The sequence below is a fragment of the Pungitius pungitius genome, chromosome 1 (genome assembly GCF_949316345.1).
Source record: "Pungitius pungitius chromosome 1, fPunPun2.1, whole genome shotgun sequence".
Classification (NCBI taxonomy): domain Eukaryota; kingdom Metazoa; phylum Chordata; class Actinopteri; order Perciformes; family Gasterosteidae; genus Pungitius; species Pungitius pungitius.
In genome coordinates, this window is record NC_084900.1 from 6,295,630 (window position 1) to 6,314,196 (window position 18,567).

At 42.4% G+C, this 18,567-nt stretch overlaps 1 protein-coding gene across 1 annotated transcript in view; it reads right to left on the reverse strand.

The window, feature by feature from the left end:
• The window catches only part of LOC119222665 (phospholipid-transporting ATPase ABCA1-like), a 111,427-nt gene that overhangs the window by 77,292 nt on the left and 15,568 nt on the right, over positions 1 to 18,567 (reverse strand). Inside the window, exons 10-15 of the mRNA XM_037479473.2 lie at positions 12,708 to 12,847; positions 11,799 to 11,915; positions 8,446 to 8,643; positions 5,905 to 6,110; positions 5,276 to 5,452; positions 67 to 289 (exon numbers count right to left, since the gene is read on the reverse strand). Of these exons, the coding sequence (XP_037335370.2) occupies positions 67 to 289; positions 5,276 to 5,452; positions 5,905 to 6,110; positions 8,446 to 8,643; positions 11,799 to 11,915; positions 12,708 to 12,847 (1,061 nt within the window). The remainder of the gene's footprint in view (positions 1 to 66; positions 290 to 5,275; positions 5,453 to 5,904; positions 6,111 to 8,445; positions 8,644 to 11,798; positions 11,916 to 12,707; positions 12,848 to 18,567) is intronic.

The window sequence follows — 18,567 nt, forward strand, 5'->3', positions numbered from 1 at the left end:
ATCCCTTTCTGTGTATGCTTTGTGTTTTGGTACGTCGATCCTCTCGATGCCTCCTTTTCCACTGACCTTAACCATGACACTTATGAGCGCACAGGGAACCGTGAGCAGAACAATGTTCTCTGTGAACGTCGCAGACCACAGGGCGCCGTTCTGAATGCCAACGACGCGCAGCACCTCCTTGAGCCGCAGTTCCTTCTCCAGCACGAGGCCTTTGATGGTCATGCACACGGTGTACATGAAGGCCAGCACCAGGAACATGGGGAGGATGCCTCCGATGCTCTGCACGAAGCTGGTTTGCGACAGGAAGCAATCAAAAAAGGGTCAGGACTGCACATTGACAAAAAGGAGTGGGTGAGGTTGTGTTTAAGAGTGTCGGCTCATGATGGTTTATTTAAGACGTCAACTACTAGTGTTTGGAGAATGAAATCAGATGCGTCTCGTGAAGTTTTTTGACAAGATTGTGTAGGCGAGGAAAATTCGATGCGTTAAAAACAAATGTTATTATACTTGGGTCAGGAAATGTATTTAAGAATGTGTTACTCCATCAAAAAAATAATGTAACTGCAACTACTACTTGCCTGTTATGTAAAAGAAATTGAAGAAATATTTTGCAGATAAAAAAAAAAGATTGTCATCAGCTGGACCATCCTGACAATGGGGGTTGTGTTCATGGAGTCAATGTCACAGAGTCGTTTTATATTTTCACACTGAGCTAACCTTCATAAACCTGGTGCATCAGCTCAATCAAGCCATTTAGTGCTGCACCTCAGCCCAGATGGGATGTGTGATTCGATGCCGTTACAATATAATAAGGCATTATTAAACTGGCTTTATAATGCCACGAAAATGCCGTGTAAATACTGCAGTCTCCACTGCCAATATAACAAAGAGTTTATTTTGCGTTATTACACACTGAAGGACATATATCAGATGGATTTTGACAGAATTAAGATTTCCCAAATTGCTTGTGATATTGTATAAATACTGACGCTATATGCAAGCAAAGCCTGATGTGAATATGGAGTCATTCGCCTAACGATGGTCCCATTTCAAGGTCTTTAAGTCAATTGCAAGGCTATATTTTTTTCAATACATTCATTTTAAGTTTCAGTTATACAAACTATTGTTTTGCACCGAGAGTTTTGATACAGCAACTTGAATGAGAGGGAGAGAGAGGGTTTCTTTTTTTTGAGGACACTTTCCCAGCCCTTGTGGGATTGATCTCTTTCAAACAAGGCCTAAATAATAAAAACCAATAAAGGATAAGTTGCAGTTTCATTAAGTTAATACCCGGAGCGACTAAAACTGAAATTCGCATGAGTAGAATTGCCTTTGCAAGCCCGTAAATCACCACCTCAAGAGCTCGAAATCCATGCACTTCAACAAATAAAGCTAACTCGTACATTGACACCTATTCTGGGGAGGTGAGCAGTCTCAAGTCGCAGAGGCATCAGGTTGAATACTAATTCTGGTATTATCTGCTCCCGATTCCACCCTAACATCTCTGTAACAGCTGACAGCTTGTGTGGGTTTACTCCTTCTCTGACTCGTAGCACGGAAAGGGGGAAGAGATCAGTCATGCACACCGCGTCTGACACAGACAACCTTGCCACCAGATGCTCTTGAATTATACATTCGCTGATCGATCAAGGGTGCTTAAGTAATAGAACTCCCGGCAGGTCTGTGTTTCGGAGCTCCCGTTACATTGGCAGCCTGACCTAAATTTAGGTAAGCTGGAAGACTGATTTCTCAGTAAATCCAGAGATAGTAGAGCATTGCCTCCCCAGAGGTTGGCGTTCTATGCTGGAAAAAAAAAAAGAAAAAAGAAAAGAAAAAGCTTCCTGTCTCATTATGAGCAAATATACCGTTGAGTTCCTTGGCTGGCTGGAAATGAGCAATTCATTGAAGGGAGCAGGCTTTATTGTTTAATGTGGATTATCTCGCCGCTGGTACGAATTATTGCTTTAGGGAAACTCTGCATGCAGTTATGGCACAAAGAGCACTCAGGGACCTATATGTCGTGTTCTTTTGGGGGGGATTTGTGACAGAAATATCCTATGTATGAAAATAAGTAAAATGCTGTGGGACAATAGAGATGATACATATTTTAGAAACTATGAATATAAAGATCATTTTAAAGATTTAAATCTCGTCTATGCATTTCAGAGAAGAATGAATAAGAATGTTTTTCTAAGGTATTTCTCAATAAAAGAGTCATATCAAAGTGGGGTCCCCGGTTTTGAGTTTTTTATATATATACATATATATAAAATATCACTATATATGTATATATATATCACTATAATAGTGATATTTGATGTGAACTAATGTACAAGAACTTCCCATACGTCATGTGCATAGGTGAGGTTGTGTTTAATTATTTTCCACTCTGCTTCAGCCCCAATCAACATGTTGATGTTCATTTGGACCGCTTAGAATCCATTTAACAATAATAAAATACTGGATACAATACACAGCCTATATTGTACATTTCTCTGTTCTCCACTATTTTTATACAAGCAAGAATGAACACTATATTTTCTGCTTTCTTCTTCTTCTTCTTATGCTTCCAACCAGTACTACCAGTGCTCACATAAGGTTAATTAGCTCCTTGAGATGGACTAAAGCATATTCCTCTAAAATCCTTCGGTTAAATAGCCTTCCCCACCCACTGTGGCCCGAAGTCGTGTACTGCTGAAAGCAGCCTTAGATCTCACATCAAGACCGTTGTACCCAAACGTGCATTGGAGCAGATGTGGCCGATATGAGGGCCAGTTTGTGTGCCACCCCGGCCCTGCGAGGGTCCACCTTTCTCCCCCTCGTCAGCTCGGCCCGGTGCACACTGTGAACAGGAAGACAGTGGAAGCTATAATACGGCTTAGCTGTCTCACTTTTGGAAGTGCCAACGTGTTCATCTGTGGCGGGAGTGGCCCAGATTGCTGGTAGTGCATCAGCCGTGCAAGGAGGATGTAGGGAGTGCAAAAAGCATTGTATTCCAAAGGCAAGTCTAATAATAACAGTGTTGAGGTCAGTTCAGATAACTCTTTGTTGCTAGTTGGAAGTGCAAAAATATAAATATAACTATTTTGAGGCGACAGTTCTAACAGGAACTACTGTATATGTGCAGTTGGCAACTGTTTTCTGAGCTGCTAAAATATATGTTTTCTGGTTTGAAATGTTCATTTGTTAAACCTACTGTATATTGCAACAAGAAATAAAATGACTGCAAGTTACTGCACCATGTCTAAACTTGCTGTACGTTTCTTCAAATTCATATTTTGAATTTAGTAAGGCTACAGCAACAACACACTAATTAGCACTACCTGGTGTATCCCTCTCTTTCCATTGCATATACATGTGTATGATTCATCTCATATTTTCTTCCCTGGAGAAAATCATTTTCTTCTGTGTGGCACATCTGAAAGTAACTAAACGCTGAAAGAGAAAAACCGCTCCAGCAGACTGCAAACGTGTTTGAATGCAAAATGTTCTTTGCCTCCTTCTGGCTGACGACACTAAAAGATTCAAGATGAAAATAATTACCGACGAGGTTCTTCCCCATCATGCTTCCCTGTGTTTGAGCACATCGTTCCTTTGTGTGATTTCACTGTCAATTATTTATGAATGAAATAGCAGTTTTCAAGTGTTCATAATTTATAGAAATGCCCAAATGTTCATTCAGGCAAAGAGTAAATGGTGAGGGGATTTGGGATATTGCAGCACTTTATGGTTCACATTTATCTTATGTAATTATTAGTCCATTGTGTAAGGAAGATGATATTGAGGCTATGGGACCTGCATTAGCAAGTAAGCTGTATCGTGTCTAATTTCAGATCATTATCACAATAATAAGCTGCAAATGACTGATGATAAGCAATGCTCTATATTCAGCATGCAACGTCTGAAAGTGATAAACATTTCTAGAATAATAAGAACAGTACAGTCAGACAACGTCTTGTTCTAACTGCAGTGTGTCTACTCCTTAATGTCTAGAGGGGAATTTTTTTACAATACAGGTCATTCAAAATGCCGAAACATCCTCAGAAGGAGCATCTCCACTCTATCTAATCTAAAAGGGACATTGTAAATATATATATATATATATAGACAAGAAGGAAAGCGCTTGACGTTGAACCAATAGAGAACCCTGATAATTACATTCATTACATAGATTTGTTTATTTTAACAAAAGCGCTGTCATCCTGTCTCTGAGACAAACATGTGCTACAGAATAGAACATAAATATTTAAAACTGGCTCTCGATAGCTCGCTAAATCCTTCGGCACATTTTTTTTTTTTCTTCTTCTTGCTTTTATGCTTCCTCTAGCTTCAAAGCTCCCATTGTCTTGCTTTATTGTAAATTCTGTGCTATCTAACCATTTCAAATTTTTAAATTAGATCCCTAATCTCTGGAACTGGGTTTTCCCACAGGAAGCGAAGATTTGTGTTACTGCAAAGGGGCATATTGTTTTGTTGGACTTAAATCTCCCTGGTAATTATCTCCGCTCTTGATGGCATCATTGGGCTCTTCCTTTATTAATGAACATCATAATGTTTTGTGGATGGGAGTGATTTCCCCGACTCTGAGGAAATCTCTACTGTGGGAGACGAAGAGTGATAACACATAAATCCGCACCCTAGGTGAACGATCTAACATGATGGAGGCCAGTGCTATTGATGGATACATACGCAACGCGGATGGAGCCCCGGCATCAATCTTTGAACATGATGCAGCGAGGTACGAGAGGTGGGGTACGGTCCTCTCTCTCCTCTCTAAGAAACAGAGCCAAGTTGGGGTGGTTGGTTAAATAATTTACCATCCATCAACTATTCACGAATTTCATGTGGTTTTAGTAAAATCAATAGTTTTGGCCCAACTCGTTCTCTTGCTGCCTCATTTATTTATTTATTTCCCCTTGTTGAGTCTCAATTTATTATTAATCAATGATCCTCAAAGATGCCTCATTGTTATTGCAGACTTTTAAATGTGACTTTGTCCCCTCTCGACTAACGAGCGACGGGCCGAGACACTCACGCAAGAGCAAAACAAGACATTAGGAAGAAAGGTTAAGTTGGACAAATAAGAGAGAGCATCGTGCAGTTTCCACGGGGAAATATGGAAGGCCTGAGTGATTGGTAACACAATAGCTCAACAGCGTGTTGGCACTGTGGAAACTCTCCAGGGTGAGCAGAATTGCATTATATATTGCCGCCTTCCCGTATGCAGTAATCACAAGGCTGAAAGAAGAAGAAAAAAAACAACCTTTGCACTCACCTGTCATCTACGTAGCAGGGGAACGGCATCTGCTGTGCAAAAACTCCAAGGGGCTGGGTCTTTGAGGTTTGCACTTGTATTATACCGTGGTCCATCATGTCCTGCAGGTAGGCGAAGCCTCCCCAAATATAGCGCAGGTCGTTAAAGGAGTTGCCCCGAGCCCCGGGAGACCAAGACCTTATTAAAATCAGACACACTATGATCTGTCTTTAGCAAAGTGAACCACAACCAAAATGGTCAGAAGTACTGGCAAAGTTTCATCACTGCTTATAGAGATCATGATTTTGCACTTCAAACTTTGAAAGACAAGATGAGTTCTTTTGGTAAGAAAAGAAACCAACATTAACCTTAAGTGAAATATGCATTTCAACTCTTTGGCAGAGAGTTAGAAGCAAATATCAATAGATCTAAAGTGGTTAATGAATAAATAAATAAAATCAGCGAAAGCAAGTAAGCACGTTTCCCTAAATGTTAAATTATTCCTTTAACAAATTCAATTTAACGTGACACGAAAGAGTGTCAGCAAGAATAAAAAAAAACCGTTTTCAGTAAGTCATTGTTGTATTTTAGAAGGAATGATAGAAATCCCTTATTCGCACTGAAGAGAGAGGCTGAGCTGTGTCCGATACCTGTCTTTGAGTTTATTGGTGGGCTCCACGTCATCAATGTCCATGCGGATTTTGTACTTGACGTACGCTGGGAGGCCGCTGGAGTTCGGCTGGAGGTTTTCAAAGACGATGGCAGCCCAGAAGGTCCCGTTCTCCAGGAGCTGCAGGGCTCTGCTCACCAGGCGGCTTTCCGTGGGGGCCGCCTCAAACTTATTCAGGTTTAAACACTGTCAGCAAATGCAAAAGGTATTACAAAAAGATGGCTTCTTTAATAAAATCGTGTTCTATCATGTGATTCCTGTTTTTTTTTTATACATTTTCAGTACCCACAAAAAAGGGAAAAAAAAAAAAGAGACAGGCATGGACTCACTGACAGAACGGCAGATGGGTATTTTTTGAAAAGTATCACTATTGACTGCAGTTTCAAATTATCTGGAGCTGCCAGGGGGTGGGAAGTGTTTTGGGCTTCGGCAGAGACAAGCAAATGAGATACAGCTTCGCTAGCACGCCCCGTTCTGTAGCCTTGTCCCCCCCTGTCTCATGAAACGATAACGAGCTCGCCGTCCTGGGAGGCAGTCACACCTGACAGCTGTCCACACATCCCCGTGCTTCAATAGTTGTATCACCCCCTCCCCCCCCGCCCGCACCCCTCAGGATTGTGTAGTCTGGATTCTGTATCAGCCACCGTAGTAAACAAAATATCACAGCGATGGCATTTGCTCGGGAGATACAAAGTGCGGATATCACTGCTGAGGAGCGGTTAGTCAAGTTTGAAAGCGCAGAGGAAAGATTTGGCAAAAAGCGTGGCAGGAGCTACAGTGTTAACCACCAAGTCTGATGACTGATGCAAATCATAATGGATCAGAACTAAATAGCACAACAATTCTATTGCTTGCACTGCTATTTTAATGAATTAATGTATGAAGCGCCTACACAGCAGCAATAGCATTCTGAGGACTTTCTTGTCTCCATTTAATCTTAAAATGACGTCACTATTTGGTGTCAAGATTTCCCAACTATGGTGTTTTCAAAGAGATGGATTGTTTGTTCATTTTGGTTTTCCTCTGGTCTTTTACCACTGGACCAGACGCTGGCTGATGTCAACAATCAGACAGGAAACTGGCCCAACTAATAGCTCACTAATCCCATCTTGGCCTCACTCAGAAGAAGGCCCAGGGAAACACATTGAGTATATCAAATAATAATCTACTCTGACTGACTGACTCATACAACAAATTCCTACTTATATGAATTACAAAAGTGTCCTAAATCTTGCAGTTTGAGCAACGGCGTCATGTGAAGCACCTCATGAGGTGCTATTCCAAGGATAACGAAGATGACTCAATGCAACTTTTCACTGCGTTTAGTGCTGCCATGGATACAGAATTACCTGCTATGTAGTTCATATTCTTTCTGTATTATTACCTAACATTGATATTTCTGTCCCTTAACATTTTTTATCCTATTTAATTCTGGGGAAATTCATCAACGCAGCGGGGGAGTGGTTTGAATGACCTTTCCAATGATAAAATGGCCACAGTTGGTGGGCGGATGAGAGATCCAAAATCAAAGTTAGATTATAGACTCATGGTGGGCCTGATTTTCCCTGGATATCAAGGAGATCTATCCCCAACATATGTATTCCCCCAGACATGAGGGCACCACAGTAAAGGTTGCTTAACAACTGTCCCTATCTCAATATCCATTTTGAGCAATGTAATTTCCATTAGGGCAGAAAACAGATTGCATTATGTTGGAATTTCATTGGCCATGTATGGCTAACCCCAAGGGCCCAACCTGCCATCTCCCTTGTAGCTTGATGTAATGTGCATGTGTGTGTGTGTCTGTGTGTTTTATCACAGATAACTGTGCGCCAGAGATCAATATATCACTGTCAAACTGAGTGTGTGTGTGTGTGTGTGTTTCCTACTTAGGGACACTCTACTTTGTTTGATACAGATTCACTGTAGTCTCTCATTTTTATATTCAGGATGATCATGGAAGCAATGTTGCGACAGATCTTCCTGTGTGTTTGACAGTCGGTTAACTCAAGGACATTTAAATTGAAGACCAGCTCGTTCTTAAAAAAATAAAGGAACAAGAACTGGTAGCGAGCGCAAGATAACGTTTAGATATAATCTAGAAAGTCCAGACAGTTTGGAAATGACCATCAACGCTGCAAAACAAAGTCATAGTGATAAATGTGTGAGATGCTGCGGCAGTAGCTCACCATGTCTTACATTAGCCAGCCTGGATCATTTTATATTAATTCTACATTCCATATTAACCAACCACACCAATCTAAAAACCTAATTTTACCAAAATATTTCTCCATATACCAAATCAACCACAGAAATCACATATAAGTTGAACTGAACAAATAAAACCGAAGTGAGAGGGTAGACAAAAACAAATATATATTTCCCATTTCCTCCCCTGTGATAATTATTACACTATATATAATATAATCTCTAATGTCAGCATACAGATTATCATTTTGATTCAAATCTCCCACTTAGCTGAAGGAGTTTCACCTCAAGCATAAACCAGAGAATTACGTACACCGAGGAACTTTGAGAGGAGCTTCAGGGCGCCGGAGGTGGCGTTGAAGGTGTCCCGCCAGTCGTAGGGCGCCGCGCCGTGGGGCCGGTCCGCTGGAGGCCCGTTGTACAGGAAGTTGGCCAGCGCCTCGCTCGTCCATCCCGTGCCGACGAGCCGCTGGTTGAGCGCAGCAGCAAACAGTGGATTTGCCAGCAACGTCTGATTTCGAGAAAGGCACAGGGGAGGATTTAAATAGTTACTCCGGTGAGAGGATCAGAGTGAATGTGAATGCTATGGAATCTAAGGAACCAAAACGCTTTAGACCGCAGCTAATTATTTCGGCGCAGAAAGCCCGGGGAGGTCAGAGCTCTGCCTTGGTGGCAGTGGCGTTCGTTCTTTTGCAGCATTAATTAGAAGCATAAAGAGCGATGGACCCGCTGTGGAATACACATCAACTATTCTCATGGCCAAGGAGTGCTCATGTACAGCAGCACACGATGCAAATGCACGTGGATGTATATTTAAACACGAGGGAGCGAAAATTAACACAAATTAAGACAGCACACAAATTTGAAAAACAGAGAGCTCCTTATACACAGTAGTTCTCGCATGATTAGATATTTTTTTTACTCCCGCGTGTTTGTTTTAATCGGTTGCCCTCTATTTAGTATCCAACAACCATTTATTCCCATCACTCCCAGCGCGTATGTTCACAGTTCAAGGCTTCCGAGAGATAAATGCCCAATTAGTTGTAAGGACACTGTTGCTTTAATGACAGTGATACTGTACAAAACCAAAATGAACCATAACAGTGGTAATTTACCTGCCATGTACACAGGGGAACACCGAAAAGGAACCTCACCCACTTAGACAACATGTTGCTTAAAATTACACAGCCATTCACTATTCCAGGGGCGAAACAAAACAAAAAAAAATCCCTTTTCCCTCGAGCACCAAAGGTTCCAGTGGTTGATTGCGTATGGTTCACGGCACCATGTTGGACTCTGACTTTTGGAGAGGAAAGGGCGCAGGATGTCAGCGGAGAATTAGGCCTCTAAAGTGTGAAATTTCTGAGTTTAGATTCAGATATATTCTGGCCAGTGTGCTCAGTGGCATTTCAGTGTCAACACTTCTGATGATATTCTGCTTAACCTTAAGAAAAAGTGTCAAATTAAGTAATCTCAATGCCGCATGTGACCTTTAAAGAGAACCGAAAAGAAAATCAACACGTACATCTCGGAGGGTGCTGCATTAAGGACACGTCCCACTTAATGTAGCAGCGGCAGAATCCCTTGCCTATTGATTGCGACCGTTGGACAGGCTCAGGACTTTGACATCTTCATCGGCTCCATTTGGCACAGATTTCTGGGGCATTTTAGTCAATGAGCTGCATATATGCAATTTAACCATGTGTCAAAGGTTCGGAAGTGACATGTGTTCGCTTGCCTTAATAAATAGTCCGATTCCTGTAGCAATTGTTAATATGTAAAATAGCGGTTACGTGATTGGGCGAAAAAAGCACTGCCGGTTCACGTTAAATGAGTCCCGTGTAAGTTTATATATGAACAGAATCATCTCTCCCATTATCATCCACAGCCTGGTTGTCTGCTGTTGGCTTCCTTTACACTGCATTGAGTCACTGCTACCACAAATCAGAATGTCCTACAGCTGCTGCCTCACGTCAGAAGTATTCAAGCCGGCTATTTGCCACTGCGGTTAGCCTAAACAGCGATCACCAAAAACACCCTTTCAACATCACGGGACAAAAAAAGAGCAGCCGCAGTAAGCTGTCGGACGCACAGTGGTCTTCGTAAACTTCTCATGCCGCTGTGTGGAAAACAACTTCAAGTTGTCAAGAGCGGCATGAAATCATATTTCAGTCGCTCGTGGCGAGATGGAAAAAGGCAGATTATTGAGATCTTTATTAAAACAAAGCCAGCCTGTTTGGCTGCACTGTGATTCTGGGACCTGCAGTAATAAACTGCGCTTGCTGTTACCATAGTAACCACAGACGCCAGCAAATCAACAAGGAATGAAAATCTTAAGGATTCCAGCTTTTGACCCGTAAACACAATGCAATGCCACTTGCAGTTATGTCCAACATCTTCTCAGACAATTACACTTTGTACGTCATCCCTGTACGGTGTGTCCTACACCCTGGTTCATCCACCTCACACATGCTGGTGCCGTACGGGGCCGATGGCAATTGTTCCATCAACCCGTTCTGCGACCTTGACGGACCTCTGTAGCTGACAGAAGCCAACAGTTTCATAGGGAGATGTGCACGGAGAGAGAGAGAGAGAGGGAGAGAGGGAAAGGGGGCCGGGAGAAAATGAAGACAAAGGAGGATTGCCGGCCCATTTGTGTAAAGGTTAGGGCTAGGGTAATGAATACCCTGGCTATATGGAGCTCCCGATGTCTGCTTCCCTCCAGCTGCCTATAAGCTCATTTGGAGTGACACTGGAGTAATGTCAGTGTCAAAGAAATACGGAGAGAGGCAAAGGGAGCGAGGAGGAGAGAGGGAGTGGGAGAAGTGGAGGCGAAGAGTCCATGTCCTTTCCTTCTATAGATAATCCTTTCCGCCAGGATGAAAATTATCCTGCACTTATCCATAATTACCTTCCTCTTTCGGTTTCCCTTCCTAACAGAAGGTGCCACAAATTGGTATAAACATCATTTATACTCTCACCTGCAGTATATATATATATATATATATATAATCATTTCTATATATATATATATATATAGAAATGATTAATCTTTTATATATATATATATATAAAAGATTAATCATTTCTGTGTGATTTTTACCTGAAAATGTTGTTTTTTTAAAGAGGATGGTGTATTTTCTCCACTTATATTTCAAAGGAGTTTTTTTTTTATTGTGCTTTTATAGTGCTGTCACTGCGTCACCAGCTCAACACTGCTCAGGATGTCTGTGATTGGTTAGAGACACACACATTGACAACAGCAGCAGATTGATTTTACACCTATGAGTACAACTGACTTGTGACTCTGCTGCAGTGGATTAGTGAGCTTTAGAGGTGCTGGTTGGTTACCAGCTGGTTGGGTAAAGCTAATGCTCTCCTTGCTGCAGATTCATTGAGGTGTCAATTTTACTCTGGGGGAAAAATAGCTGTTTTTCCAAAAAGTCCCACTAGTCCTCTAATTCTGAACCGTACAGGTTAAAAGGTCAAACAGCATCGTGAAAAAGCGTTACTGCAAGTGTAATTTGACCTTTTAGATATTCTAAAGCTGTCACTTGTAGAGATACTATAAACAAAACATGTTGGAATAACACTAGCAAAAGAAAAGAAAAAATGGCAAATGTGATTCAGGTCATTTTGTTGTACAGTTACTGAGTGCGATCTTACCCGTAATGTGTTGACTTGCCGGCCATTTTGCAGGGTATCCCAGACACGAGGCCCGAGTTCCTCCCACAAATCAGCGAGCTCCTTTAGCATAGCCAGGGCATTGAATGTGCTATTTGCCTAAAAGAAGAAAAAAAAGAAAACGTATATATATATATATATATATATGTGTCTATATATATATATATATATATATATATATATATATATATATAGACACACACACACACACACACGTTTTCATGTTTGCGACAATAGCTAAGCCGCCTTTCTCCGACTGCGAGCGCTGTGAGCCAATCCAAACATGAAAGTACATCTACATGTTTCAGCCAACCCCCGAGAGGAACTCATCACATTGTAACACAGCCACCCCCCACGGTGAAGAAATGTAAATAGGGTTATTTACCCCTGAACATTGACTTGTAAACAATCCGCCTGTATCTTGTGTGAGAAGGGCCCCCTGCGCCAGCACCGGACCACTTGCTGTGAAGTCGGCGGATTTTCCTCGTGCTCATTATGTATTCTCAATACAAAATCCTCACGGCTTGCCTGCTGTTTGTTTTGCTCATGCAGTTATCGAAATGATACTAATATCTCGGAGAAATGTCATGTCATGAAAATGCATTACATCCACCGCGTTCTATGAACAGGCCCCCTGACAAACTACCGTGATATATTTATTTCTCTTCCCCAGGTGGTAACTTTGTGTGACAGCTAGTGTTTTTCATTTCACTACTGGGGGCTTCTTCACACTTTTTACGCATACTCAAAAATTGACTCTGTCCCGTACATGGAAGGTAAGCAACTGCACAAAGAAGATTAAAAAAAATGCTGTTTCACTTTCACAAAACACTGATAGGAGAAACGCATTCATCTACTTTGCAAAGGCATGAAAAGTTTCATTGTTCTTACCTCCTTCACCACAAGGCGAACAGCAGGTGTATCGGGTGTGTAGAGGACCTTCCCTTGCAATAACTGCTTGAAGGTGCTCCAAATGTAGCGCAGACCAGGTGTTCCCTCCAGGGTTTCGACAAGAGTCTGACAAAAAGCATCTATAGCAGAGAAGAACAGAGGGCATAAGACTGCTAGATACAACCTTCCACAAGCCCCCCGCCCCCCCCTCACCAACACCCATTTACACAGGACGGATCAGAAGAAACAAGCGGTCTGATCCGGAAGAAGTCATAACATTCGCAGCACCAAGTGCCGGCAAAATGCCAAATGAAATGAATGAAGTAGATGCAAAGAGAGGAAGGTACACAGCACCTCTGGTTTAGACCAGATATACAGTAGTGATCCAATCACAGCACTTCAGAGCAGACAACCCACAGACACACTGCCTTTTCGTACAGTCAGGATACATTTAGCTATCAATTTTAGTATTAGTAGCAACGGGAAGAAAAAAAAAATCCATAGAGCATTAGTATTGCAAAATTTTACGTGGCAATCTTGTATCGATACACAGAGGCCAAGTATCAACCTTTTATTATATCAATTATAAACTTGTTGGTCCTAGAAAAATAAAATGCTTTTTCCGTCTACTAAGTGGTGCGGTTTTCTGGTGAGATCTGCCGAGATTACAGGTCAGGTCAGTGATTGGGAAGGAGTTGTTCGAATCAAATTTTATATCAAACGTCTGGGCCTATTCAGGATTTTTTAACAAGGAAGGGAAGAAAGTCGTGGATATGGTACATGAGATTTGTAAGTAGTGCCGTGTGAAAATCAAAAACTGTGGGAATACTAAAAACACGAGGGCTCGTTTCCCCACGCCACCAGCCAGAAATAACGTTAACCAATGACGGGGCATCACAGAAAAACTCTTTACTTTCAAATCCACTGGTTGCTAAAGGTGCTGCATGCATTTTTTCTACAAGTTTCAGTGTTCAAAATACTTGTGGTAGTAGTACTATTATTTATACAAACAGTTCAGTTTATCAGGCCCGTGCATCACTCATGACAGTGTCGGTCAGTTTGTCTGCTCGACCCATTTTTCTGCAACAAAAATGATCGAAAGTGAATCTTATTAGTTCTTAAGATAGATGTTTTACAACGGTTTCCTTTGGGGACAATTTGCTGTTGAAAGAAAATTGCAATATATCACAATATTCAGCATAGAGTTTTTGTAGAATCTGGGGTTTTGACAAGTTTGACAAGCATTGATACATCCAATCAACACGTACAACAAAAAGTTACCCAATCAACAGCATTTCATTATGTCAACGGGAGTCCAATCATATCTGTTAAAACACACCTTTGATACTCCTTGCATACATTTGCAAGATTCTTCCAGAGAAGGTGCCCCCCTGCGTTTATAAATTGAAAAGCCCTGGTACTCAATTACAACATCAGCAAATGTACATACAGAACGTTTTGGTGAAGACTAATTAAAACACATACACAGGGAGGAAATACATGGCGAGAGTTAAGAGCCGACTACGTACTGTAGCGTGGAGTAGCCTGTGCCCGTATCGTCCTTGCCCCTGGGCTGTGGTTCTCATCAGACATCTGATCAATCAGTGGGTGTCGTCTGCCAGTCAACATGACCGTCTGTCTGCTTTTCTTTTGATCTGTTGCTAACTGTCCCCTTTCTTTCAGACACCTGTCATCACATCGGTGCCTCCACCGGTCTCTTCTCACGTTCCCGCCTGTCAAGACCGTAACCTCCAATCCTCACCTCCTTCTCATCTCACCAGTGTGACCCATTTCCCCCATCAGAGAGATTTTAGCGACCATTTCTGCTGCAACTAAATGTTAGCCTGTCTGTCTCCTGGCCATCTTTACCTGGTGCTCCCGGGAGGTCTGTGCGCGGGCAGCTAATGGCCACCCCTTAGACGGAGTAGGACCAGCTGTTCCCTCTACGGGCTGCACAGATGCTACTCCTCGCAATCATAACACTCGGGGATGAAAAAACGGGCTTGACACAGCTCTCTCCTGTTAGTCCAAATTGTGGAATTGTCACCATTTCAGAAAAGAGTAGACTTTAATGCATGTTAATAACACTGACACAAAAGGGGCAGTCCGGATGAAATGAGGCAAAAAAAAAAAAAGGAGAATAACCATTTCAAAGCAGTGGTTCCTACTCTGGAGGTAAGGAATGCTATGGGGTGCCATTCTGGGGGGGGGGGGCACAACATGATTCAAGAGTGAAGAAATAGACGTGCTTGTGATACGTCTATATCGTTAAGCCTTATCGTTAACATTCTGTTGAATTGCTATTCCACTGACTGACTGTTGGTGGCAGAGAGAGGAAGCGATTAAAGCAACCAAGGCATCGACACAAGACAGCTGGCTAGGGGACCTTAATGTGAATGAAGAAGGATTCATATGGAAAGTGTTCTGCGGGAACAGTAATGTGTAAGAAATACTGAATGTAAATTTCACTGTGTTGTTTACTAGGGAAACTCACCATAGTAAACAATGCGTCATGGGTGCAAGAAAAAAATAGTAATCAAAGCTACTAAAAAGTAGAGAAATCCATGTTACAGTAAAGGGGCATCGGGCAGGGAAATGTGCTTTTAATTCATATCTGAAAGTGGGGTATCCTGCAACATGGAGTCTTCAATCATAACCAATGAGGCTGGTACCAGTTTATGTTGCACTCTAAATATTAGGAACAGAATTTTGTGATGCTGTGGCGCGTGTCACTCCCTTTAGACTTAAATTCACTAATCTGGTGCCATTTGAGAACAATATTAGGAGGCAACTTTTGAAAATAAGTACAACCTGAAATATTTTATGCTAGGGTTAACAATTTAATCTTTAGAAGGTCAAAACACAAATCTGCAACCATGAAGCTTGAGAGCTCGTGCAGCAGAACCCCCGACACTTCCATGACAGTCTGCCGTGCTGTAGACAGTCTTACTATGGGAAACATGAGCCCCCTCGCCCACCTCCCCCCCCCCCCCCCCCCGATTCCCCTGCAAGGGGAGAGACGGGGGCACAGATAGCTTTAGGAAGCCACGGGTTGTGCCGGGGTCTTTCTAAGCTGGCTTAAAGCCACAAACAGCGCACTGGCACAGAGGAAAATGCCGCCGCTCGGGCCGGGCCAGAAAACAGCAAACAGCTTGCGTTGGGATTTTCTCATCCGTTTCAAACAGCCAGATATACTTGTGATCCAAACAAGGTAAAACATTTGAACCTCGCCTTGTTTTGGGACCCACTGGTTCTGCTCGGGCGCCTGCGCAGACATCCAGTGTGCACATTCTAACACGCTGCTGCCAGCGCACCAACGGCAGCAATAAAAGTAAACTATGGTGCACACAAAAACAACTCTAGAGCTGAATATGTTGAAATACTGCAATCACAAGTCACTTCAGTTGTTTTTTCGTCATTATTCAACAAGGAGACGTACATCGTTGTCCCTATAGTCTGCGGTTCATCATTTTGCTCGCATTTTTTAACCCATCCGCTTAAATATGCGCGTCTGCACCACACCTCCTCTGTGCGTACAGTCTGCTCCTTTGTTTTATAAGTACGTTTGGATTACGAGAAGAGAAAACAATGCAAATGGGCCTCGAACAACAAACTCTGACCGCGACGCGAAAACTAAAAAGAATTATAGACAATGCTGGAGCATGAATTTAGATGCCCGTTCACAAAGCACTACTCTCAAACATATGTATCTTGGGGAAAGACATATCACTTTTTGAAAGAATGTGTGCTAAAGGGACTGTCACATTAGCCAGAGCCTTGGGGTTCTTTTGACAACACTTCCTCGGCTTTCTTGCTTTTTTTTTTCCCCCTCAACCTTAAAAAACAGAGGTAGGACCAGAACAAGAGACTCCGTTCTTTACGCCGGGTTTAGCCACAGTCTAATAATTGCTTGGAGCCTCAAGTCGGCCCCTCAACTTACCTGGCAAATTTAATCAATTTGAGCGGCACCCTGGAGAAGGGCTCTGTTGGGCACACACACACACACACACACACACACGCGCGCGCCGTGTCTCCCGTGCGCCCACGTGAGGCCACGGGGAGGGGGGGGACACACAAAGCGCACACAAAACGTGTACCAGAGGCACACAGACCGGCAGACGCGCACACGCCAAACGTGACACGTGGGTCCGGAGCGATCTACTTCTTTGCTTCAAATCGAGGAGCACTTATTTCCTTACGAGCGGTACAAATCAAGTGCTACCGTACAGCCTACCAACCAGAAAGTCAAATAGGCCTCAATAAATGCCAACGAGACAGAGAGAGGGGCCACTTTGACATTGAGCCGTACTGCAAGTCAAGAATCCCGCCTTCACCTGCTCCAGCGTATTCAAAGGGGCGCAACTTAAACCGGGAAAATAAAAGGGTTCCACTTACCAGTCATTCAAAGCGACACCGATAGGAAACGCTCGGAGGATGACAGCACAAGTCTCGAGATAATTAGGGAACGTTATGAACAATGCGGGGGAAATTCTCACCAGGGACGATGGGAAAGCGATGCAAAAAGGAAAGACTATTTTGACAGATCAGCAAGGAGGTTTCACTCGAAAGGGCTGATGTTTGGAGTGGGTACAACACATCCAAGCAGAGTTAAAGGTTCACTTTGGAAACGGCGTCAGACCAAAAGAGACCCCCCCCGGTTTTACAGGGCTTTCTATAAAGCCGTATTTCTCCATATGGAACCAAATAATGTTGTATTTAACAATAGCCAGGAAAGCAACCATTAAAAAGATTTTAAGTGTCTCCGACAAGTCATCGTTTCACTAATTTCTCCAACAATTCCATACGCGTAGGAGCCATGTAACCACCATCTTATTTGTGTTCATCTGTTCAGCAAATTGCAAAAAACGGTAATAACTGGTGGAAGAATTGTGTATAATGACTCGGACGTTTTCCTTTTGCCGTCAACGATTAATTGGGAAGGGAACTGCGCTGGGGCATTAACAAAACCTCTGTGTTGGCCTTTATTGTTGCTACTCTGCTATTCCTTGGAGTGTACTTTTACATGTAAAATAGTTGTAATTGGCCATTATGCCGACGAGCCGCATATTCCAGATTAATCTAACCGTACATAGACCAGATAGAAAGGAAGCCCCACGGCATGTCCCAAGCAGCCATTAGCATGCTAACAGAGATGTTAGTGCTTATTTTGTATGGACGATGCCCTGTTTTGCCTAATTTGCACTGGCACAAGCATGCGATTCTACTTTGCAGTGTAACTTTATTCCCAGGAAATAAGGGCTTCTTATTAAAATCTAATTCCATGCGGCTGTCTCAGGCATTTAATGAAACAGGAATGCCTGGTCTCTAATGAGCATGAGACTCCACGAAGTTGAGCTGAAGATCTAATTTTCAAGGATTTTTGGGAACAGACACTCAGTGATCTTCAAGGCCGTCTCCACCAACACGGAAAACGATTGTGCTACTCTTGTTTACTCGTCTTGCTTTTTATTAGAGACTGACAAACCTCACTGCACCGCACCAGTAGGGGATTATTTCCTATTTTTGAATATATAGAAAATGTTTTCATTAAAAAATGTATCCATGACATACATACATGATTACATTTGTTACTAAAGAAATGATTAATATATTATTAGATGAATAACTTGGAATTATTAATGCACTTAAAGAAAATGTTGAAGTACTTCAATCAATACATTTTTAAGTCTGAAAATGTCCACCCATGAATCAAAATCAGGCACAAGGTCAGGGCTTGTTTTAAATTTCCAGTTCACGGGCTCCCTAAGTCCCAAAGATGAAATAAAGAAAGGGAAACTCACATTTATTCTACATGGTAGGTCAGGAAGGTCTGCCTACTGGGCAATGAACAATACTTCAC